Below are 8,456 nucleotides of genomic sequence, written 5' to 3' on the forward strand. Positions count from 1 at the left end.
ATGGGGGCTCCCCACACGCCTAGACTTTCTGGAGGGCCCTGCGCGTCAGTGGAGCCTCCATGGATCAATACGACGCAGTCTTTACGTCTCCCTTGGCCCGATGCTCCTGGAATATCGACGAATGCGGTGACGACTGGTCTACCTACTCCCCTCGCGACGGCTACAAGTGACCAGATTTTCGATAAGAGAGGATTGAGCTATAACGACCCAATGTTGACAGCGGCTTTCCAAGGAGCCATGGTAACTTGGGGCTATGACTGGACCAGCCGAACGGGGGAGTTGCCCCTAGAAATTGAATATGTTCCAATGCTTTGGGGCCTTGGGAGCACATCCACTTGGACGTCCGATGCCAACGCTGCTATCGAAGCAGGTTCACGGCATCTCTTATCCTTCAACGAGCCGGATATTCCTGCACAGGCCAACCTTTCACCAGACGTCGCTGCGGCGAGCCACATCCTATATATGAATCCGCTTTCGGATCGGGCTTGGATTGGCTCACCAGCGATCTCAAATGGCGTCAGTGACAGCCAAACTATGGGGATTGCTTGGTTAGAGCAATTTTTCAAGGCCTGTAACTCTTCTTGTGTTGTCGATTTTGTTACGTTTCATTGGTATAGTGACGCCAGCCAGCTAAGTGACCTACAATCTCACGTTGAAAATCTTGCGTCTATTGCCTCGCATAAGGGATCGACACCGTCTGGCTCACCGAATTCGGTGTAACAGGCACCGAGGTTGATCAAGAGTCATTTCTTACGTCTGCTTTGGCCTGGCTGGATGAACATGACTCGCATGGGGTTTGATATTCATATAGACTCGGAGATCGTAGCACAAAATTGAATAGGATTGTATCCATGAGCGTTGTTCCATGACCCGTCTTGATCTTGAAGTAGAGATCGTTATTTCAGTACACTTTACACAGCTACGCTGGGCCCAAGGGAAAGGTCAAATATTCAGGGCACACAATCAACAGCACCCACCCCCTTCAGGCAATGCTGGATGAATCTCACGCGCCGCCTCTCAGTACCAAGACTCTAGGCCTAAGTTGGCCTCATTGATCGAGTCATCCTCCGAGTGACCAAAGTACCCTGAGCCCCATGGTCCTCTCCCGTTTCATACTCTGCATCACCACCAGTATCGTAGTTTTCCGAAGGATTAGGTATGATCTGGACCACACCGTTCTCCCTCAGCCCCAATCGACGAAGACTATCCCCCATCTCCCAGGAATGAACTCTCTTCCCTTCATGACCTTGTATCTCAATAATATAGATGTAATCTTCTGCCTTGACCTGTTCGTCTCCTTGCTGCGCAGCTTTTTCCCAACCCTTGACAAGATTGCGGAAAGGCTTCTTTGAAGCGGCTTCGATAGCCATCTCCCACTCACCCTTTCCACCCTTGATGGTGAAGTGAATGAGATATCGATTGTACGGATCAGTCTCTTGGAGTTCGGGAATAGGTGTACAAGTATAAGGAAAGAGTGGACCGCCAGTAGTCGTGACACTGGTAGCTTCATCGGCCTCGATGGACTGAACAGGCGTGGAGGAAGACATGTCGAGAATTTAATGATCTCGAGGTTCAGTTGATGCTGGGCTGAAATGACAAAATGGCGCTGAAGTGGTGAGAATGCGAAAATGGAAAGAATTCGAAGATGACTATCTAGGAAGCACAGAGTACTAGATTCGGTTTTGGAAGGCGTGAAAGAGAAGTGTCACGCGACTCTCCTGGCTAACAAGTGCTTTGTCAAGGAATTGGATCAAGAGCAACGGGGCCTTCATGACCGTACTGATACTAGCTATCGAGGGCGTCAAAAGGGTCCTCTTAGGTAGCTACATCCAACCTCCCCAGAATTGCCTCCACTTTGCTTTGTAAAGTCCTCACTTGTTCTTGCAGACCGTGCAGAGCTTCTTGGAATTGTTGCAACCCATTAACCATCACCCTGTTCTGTCGTTCCATTTCCTCGAAGCTCCTCATTCGCTGGAATTGCTCTGCAGTTCGTTGTTGCAAGGTTGCTTTGAGCCATTTATTTTTCAATTCCATTTGAGACAGTCGATTGTTCACAGATTCATCACCCTCCCGGAGTTGTAAATTGGGTGCGTCCGGCGATGGTGTTTGTTCAATGCATGGCTGATCTCTTTGTTCTTCGGTTTTGGGCTCCTCGACCAGCTGTAATGGTGAGGTGATCATAGTCTTGATGCTCTCCATAAAATTTGCAGATGACCCTTGACGACATCATACTGTCAGCGGTACCGGTGTAACGGACTTTCAGATTCTTACCTGACTGGTCCCAACGACTTTGGGCTACTATACATTTGAACACAGCGGAGAGGAACGGTTATATATTTATCGACGACTTCATGTGACTTCCTGGTCAAAAGCTCGCGATAATTTGAACCTCGAACACAGGAGTCACCACTCGCTCCGGGTTGACCGCCAGCTTCCGCAACAATCCGTGGTCATTGATTATCTGCACGCAGTGGTGTGACCTTCTGCTGCGGTGGGAGGCCGTTATTGAGACCCAAGACTGTTTCAGGACCGCGGTGACTCGGCACGCTAGAAGCAGCCCAAATAATGGTCATGGCCGTCCTTTGGCTGCTTCAAGAATGGAGAGACAAGGCTCACTGGTCGTGACAAGGCCGACTGACCTTCCCGTACGAGAGGCCGACCCTTGTGGCAACGCTGGTGGCCAAGTGTCCATTAGCGGCAGAGGATTCCGCACCACTAGAGGCGACTCGTAGAGATGAGGCTCCAAGCTCGTAACCCACAGAAAAGTGAGGAAACCTTGGTTTGGGTCGGTCGCCTCAGAGGCCTAAGATCTTCATCGTTAAAGCAGTGATCACCACTTGGAGGGAAAGGCAACACTACCTTCATCCTATAGACCGACAAATCCATACCACTCTCGACCCAAAAGACATGTCACACTACCTAAGAACTTACATCATTGGACGGTTGGAGAGACGTATAGGCGCAACAACGGAAAAGATAGGAGACTTAACGACGTCATGCCAAAAACATGATATGTCAAGATACCCCGAGGCGGATGCGTGTCCCTGCCAGGCGAAAGAATATTGGAACCTTGACCGTCTTGACGAATCTGTCCACAGAATCAAATACCTCGATCACTCGCTATGTCGGTGGTTCATATGGTACATCTGGTCCTCAACGAAGAATCCCCGGTTCCCCCAAGAAAGCATACAAGTCTGGTCGCAAACTCAACCAATCGCAGCTTGGCAGAAATTCGGAGTGGCGCAGAGGAACGGCGAGGCCTCCCCGAGCAATCGGCGAGGGTACATCTACTATAAGAACTCGCGGGAAGTGTCCTCCAGGCCAGCTGCAGCCACAAATTCTGAGTAGCTACTAGTTCATCTATGAAGCACCTATTAGAGCAGGTTGGGGTGGATTGTTCACGGAATTGGTCGAAATATCGTACAGTCCATTGTCCACACTTTGTATAGAAAGGCACTGGAATGTTATGCGTAATGGTCAGACATATTTCGAGCAGTGTACTCTGAAAGATGTCAGGATGACTCCAATATATCTACAAAGCCCCGTGGTCGTCAGACTTTGCTACTCGTCCGCGAAGAGGTGGGCTGCAGCCAAATGCTCCATGTCGCCGGAAACGGCGATATGTGCACCGAGAAAAGTTCTTGTTTCGCGAACGGATGCCCTCTCTCTAATTGTTCCACCTGTATAAGTTCTAGCCGCAGCTCAGCCATATAGTGGGTCCAGGGGTTGCGCACCTATTCTCTGTGGGGCTAAATTGGAGTCAGCCAGAGACCTCGCAAGGGGGTCTGATGCGGCTCTCAACATCCGCCTGTAAAATATCCTGGCGAAGTCTGTCCAGTCTTCAGCTATCTTGTTGCGACCAGTTTTTGGACCGACTTGATGCTCGGGGTTTGGACGGGCAGCGGGCGGATACTTGAACCGGCAGGCATATGAACGCCGACACTCCGAAAGCCGAGATCCAATAATGCAACCAATTTGCGCGACACCCAGCACGGCCGTATCCTACAATGACGCTGCCATCAGATACCTTCACTTTGTGCTACTTGCCATAGATGTGGGTTGTGCCAGCCCTTCCTTTGCTCCCAAGCAGATTCATGTCGGGGTAATTTATGACCGACCTTAGACTCTGAAGTCAGCTCTGCGAATCTTTCGTAGGTTGAGAAAGCTTCAAGCCGGCTAGAGACGTCTTTCTCTGTCATTCTTAAGTCGTAGTCAAGCTGACGAAGGAGATTCCGTTCCATGCTATTGACCTGTTCCAAGGTAAAACTAAACGATCCACGGTTCTCCATGTTGGACCATTTAGCCCACTTTAAGTTTTTCGGGCTAACGTCGTAATAGTATCTCAGGTATACTATCAATGATGCCATAAAAATACGGTAGGGGGTCGAAGACACACCTTCAGCGTTCTTTGGGAGGATGAACCTAAGCCGCTGCATATAGACGGTGCAGAGAAGTAGATCTAGGTCTTGGGTACCAGAGGCAGAGGCGAGTTTGGCGATGAAAGCCTCTAGGTGCCGTCGAATTTCTAAAACTTCGTCCGGATAGAGGACAACGTTCAAAGCAGATTCTGCTAAGTACTGAACTATAGTCGATCTTCGACCAGTGAGGATTTGATTTAGCCGCTGGACCTCCCCATTCTGCCGAGTCTCCCTATCTGCTGCACTCATGCTAAGAACGTATTGTATGGGAGGCTGTGTGGAAGAAAGGCGGAGAAAATCTATCTGCCAGATGCAGCATCTCGTCGTGGCTGGTATACTGTCTATGTCCCGCAGCACGATTTAGCGTGTAGAGCGAGGAATCCGACGATCCACACTGTTCTGCTTGCCACCGGATTCCGTGTAATTTCAGTAGTGGTCAAACAAACCAGGTATCGGATAATCAAGCTGGAGACGAGTGAATGTTGCAGTACTATACGATTATTTTGTACCGTAACATCAAGCAAACATCACCATCAGAAGTTATGCGAGTGCTCGACGCGGTGGCGGCGCTGCCCTTGACGTACGCTACACTGTCGACTATCCCTGAGAGACAAGAGTTATTCCAGTCCAGCATTCCAGCAATCTGTTCGCACCCTTCCGTGCAGATTTGTCAACATGAGTAAGTCTAGCGGAGCTTGGTCTAGGTAACTTCTAAAAGACCCTTAGATTCTTCCAGCCACCGTGCCTCACGATCCAGCTCGGGCCTTCACAGAACAAGGCCCCACAGTTCTGGATGGCTCCTGCGCCTGGCGGCCCAGGACCATTTCGAAATCATGACTATACAATTCGCTCTTGGTCACCGAGTCCGGGTGTCCTGACGTGGTGGGAAGACCGGCGTGGGAATCTATCTCATGTACTTGGCTGGCCGGGGATAGCCAGTCTTGAAGAATACACGACGTGGAGCAAGAGAATATGGCGATGGTGGGCAGTCTGGGAGGACGTCGAACTAAAAACCTCAGATCGAAATGTTTGATTCGTTGTTGCTCTTAGACTTAATGGCGAGAATATAGTGGCAATTGTCCTATGGTTGCCGAGGCTGTAAGTGATTTAGGCGTTATGTATTTGTAGAGAGTGTTTTCTACATTTTTCGATATGGTAAAAGGAGTGTTTACTCCGCTTCGAAAGATTTTATAGGGGGTGACAATCCTAAGGCTACTAAAAATCTATGTGTCGCGGCCGTCCAACTGTCGCAGCTGATGGTACCGGCATATTTACCTCACTCATCACCCTCGTCAAAGTCCTCCCTTTCAGGAAACTTTGAGCTCTTTAGAAGCCTTTCCGACCGTCTAGGAGCAGTATAGTACGCAAGCTGTTGTATAAATTCCCCGTTGCCGACGAGGAGACCGATGGTCGTCTCAGTTATCCCTCTCGCTCTCAGTTGATTCTGGACTTCATCCTCGGTAGCATTTCGAAATCGGTAGGCCTGGGCCAAAAGGAGGCCGACTTCGTTCAGGGAAGTTTGTAGTTCTGCGCAGTTTCTTTCCACTGCACTAAGCGTCTTCCTCAATCTATACTTGTCGTGATCTGTATTGACTACGGTATCCTTGAGCTTCCGGTTTTCCCCTTCGATGGCTTCGATCCTTCGCTCCATGTCCTTCGGCCCGCCGTATTGTCTCAGAATCGAATGGATATTTTGGCGCAGAATTTGGGTTTTCTGGTCGATGAGACCAACACATTGGTAGGTGAGGTCATTTTGATATTGTTCAAGGATGTGAGCGGTATGTTCGTTGGAGGGGATCAATTTACTCTCACTAGCATCTTCCATAGAGTCCGAATCAGAGCCTAAGAAGTTATAGATATACAGAAAACTGGTGACCCGTACCTAAACCCGTTTACATCTAAATGCCTGGCTCTTATAGTCCCTGGGGTACTAGGCCAAATGTAGTCGCAACGATCTGTGGTGCTTCCCTAACACAGTCGGGGGTTTACTGCGGGCTCTGGTTGACCCCGAGACCCCACCTCTAACCCCGAAAGCATGTGGTACAGACGCCAAGGTCACTGACATTTTATACCTCGGCTTCCTGAGGTTACAGTAGGCGTTCGGCGTCTCGCCGTCCATTTTGTGAGTATTAACTTAGGCGTTACAATAGACGCGCCGCTAAAATTGGGCCACTGGGCCTTGCGTTGGGGCGCTGAATTGCCCAGCCACGCACGCCACGCTAAGTAACCTTCAAATACTGTGTCTGAACACGACTTCTCTGTATAGCCATGTGCAGTTAAAGACTGCTTCATCCTCCACACCACCATGCTCACCTGGCCTCGGCCATGGCGAGGCCGACTATTGTCTGAGCTTTCATCTCCACCATGGCGGCTCGCCCATTGAAGAAATGTCGTCGACCATGAATAAAAAGTTCGCAGATGGAACGATTGACAATAACACTGCTCGCCATTAAAGGTGTCAGATCAAAATGGTCCTAGATAACACGTCTTCCACTTTGATCGTTGTCGGACTAGTCCTCATCACGTTCCTTGTCGTCTTCCTCGGGCTTCTTTTCCTCCAGCTTACAATTCTTCGCCGCGTTCGCCGCCAGAATGAGGAAGAGCCTCCATCTGCCGCAAATGGTTCGTCTAAACCTATAGCCAGGATTACTCCCTAACTTATTATCTATAGTTGCGTTGAGATATATGAACAAACCGCTACCTCAAGCACCTTATAATGGTCACGCCCCTTCTTTCCGCAAAACAGGAAATCCACAAACACGGCGGCCTATGGTGGAAGATGGCGAAAGCGAAGAAAACGAAATGGTACACCCATTGTTCCGGAGACGCGATAAGAATCCCGCCCGACGCACCGGGGACTTTTTAAATCTACCCCTCCAATCCACGCGGGCCTACAAACCTACGCTGAAAGCAGCTAATAGCCAATATACGGGCGAAACTCTGAAATCTTACACACCGTCGATTCGCAACCGAGAACCCCAAGTACAAGAGCAACAAGAGGTGCCCTTCGGCTTAGATCAAGGAATTCCAAAGACTCCGACGCCGGCGACAAGATCTGTGTCAAGTCGACCTTGGCTGACGGTGGATGTGATCCCGGAAGAGCAGGGTAAGATTTTCCTACCTCTCGCACGAAATGTCTAACCATGTAAGCCACCCCAACCAACACAGCTGGAACTGCAACATCCCTACAGCCATCCCCGACTCGAGGGCTGGGTACGCCTATGATATAGGAAGGTGGTAGTGAGTTCTTCTTTTGAGGTCAATAATTCCTGATTACCTAAACCCTGGTTCGCTCTTAGGTATAGCCGGCACCTTTTCGTGGTTCGGCGGACTTGGTGGCGCGAATGGAGTTTGTGAGGTTAAACTATTGATATATTGTACCATTTATTTTGTTCTTCTGCTTCAAGATGATTCCATAATGTGTTTGAAGGGTCACTTGCTACCGATCATGATCAACGAAGCTGAAATATCGAGACATGAACGCTTAACCGACTTGTTTGCAGCCCGTGGCTCTGAATCGCCCCAGCTCTCGGAAGTATACGGTAGGCTCAGCCCTAATCGGCGTGGAAAGTCAAATTAGCAAGGTCCTCCCAGGGTAAATTCTACCACCTAAGCAACCTAGAAGATTTAGCGGCGTAAATGATGGCCCTAAGTATTGATCTGCCTTTAAGTATTACGGTAACCTCTTTATGACTTTGCTTCCCAAGTAGTTTCCATCCAGACAGCAGTTTCGCCTGCCGTTAAGTTTGATAGTCGAAGCTCATTGGCTGCATATATTGACTCGAAGGACAGTTCTGCAAGGTATCCGAACTTAATGCTGCATTGACTGGGAACGAAAACATTGTATCGTTGTCGGTGCAGCCAACCCAATCCCAAGGTAACCCAGGCCCAGGCTCGAACCTAGAAAGGGAGCCGATACTAGTATCAACGGGGTGTGGACCAGGAACGGATTGTGGAAACGATGGGTAACTGACAGCATCCAGTGCTAGCGTGAATGGGTTTCCGTCTATGGCAATGTCGGTACCTCCAGTGGTGTTT

At 49.6% G+C, this 8,456-nt stretch overlaps 5 protein-coding genes across 5 annotated transcripts; 3 read left to right on the forward strand and 2 right to left on the reverse strand.

Annotated features, from left to right (window-relative positions):
- Window positions 1-720, forward strand: PV06_11551 (uncharacterized protein; the record flags this gene model as incomplete). Its single annotated transcript, XM_016413243.1, has 1 exon — window positions 1-720. One exon carries the CDS (start codon window positions 1-3, stop codon window positions 718-720), a length of 720 nt encoding a protein of 239 aa, XP_016256377.1.
- A 1,041-nt stretch (window positions 721-1,761) lies between these two features.
- Window positions 1,762-2,181, reverse strand: PV06_11552 (uncharacterized protein; the record flags this gene model as incomplete). The annotated part of the gene is made up of 1 exon (XM_016413244.1): window positions 1,762-2,181. The coding sequence occupies one exon, from the start codon at window positions 2,179-2,181 to the stop codon at window positions 1,816-1,818; it is 366 nt and encodes a 121-aa protein (XP_016256378.1). The 3' UTR covers window positions 1,762-1,815.
- A 1,838-nt stretch (window positions 2,182-4,019) lies between these two features.
- PV06_11553 (uncharacterized protein) lies at window positions 4,020-4,667 on the reverse strand (the record flags this gene model as incomplete). The annotated part of the gene is made up of 1 exon (XM_016413245.1): window positions 4,020-4,667. One exon carries the CDS (start codon window positions 4,665-4,667, stop codon window positions 4,020-4,022), a length of 648 nt encoding a protein of 215 aa, XP_016256379.1.
- Window positions 4,668-4,960: 293 nt separating this feature from the next.
- PV06_11554 (uncharacterized protein) lies at window positions 4,961-5,451 on the forward strand (the record flags this gene model as incomplete). The annotated part of the gene is made up of 2 exons (XM_016413246.1): window positions 4,961-5,097; window positions 5,145-5,451. 2 exons carry the CDS (start codon window positions 4,961-4,963, stop codon window positions 5,449-5,451), a joined length of 444 nt encoding a protein of 147 aa, XP_016256380.1.
- Window positions 5,452-6,738: 1,287 nt separating this feature from the next.
- PV06_11555 (uncharacterized protein) lies at window positions 6,739-7,683 on the forward strand. Its single transcript, XM_016413247.1, has 3 exons — window positions 6,739-7,040; window positions 7,090-7,524; window positions 7,569-7,683. Exons 1-3 carry the CDS (start codon window positions 6,887-6,889, stop codon window positions 7,646-7,648), a joined length of 669 nt encoding a protein of 222 aa, XP_016256381.1. The 5' UTR covers window positions 6,739-6,886; the 3' UTR covers window positions 7,649-7,683.
- Window positions 7,684-8,456: the final 773 nt, after the last annotated feature.

This window comes from Exophiala oligosperma (genome assembly GCF_000835515.1).
Source record: "Exophiala oligosperma strain CBS 72588 unplaced genomic scaffold supercont1.40, whole genome shotgun sequence".
NCBI classification, from domain to species: domain Eukaryota; kingdom Fungi; phylum Ascomycota; class Eurotiomycetes; order Chaetothyriales; family Herpotrichiellaceae; genus Exophiala; species Exophiala oligosperma.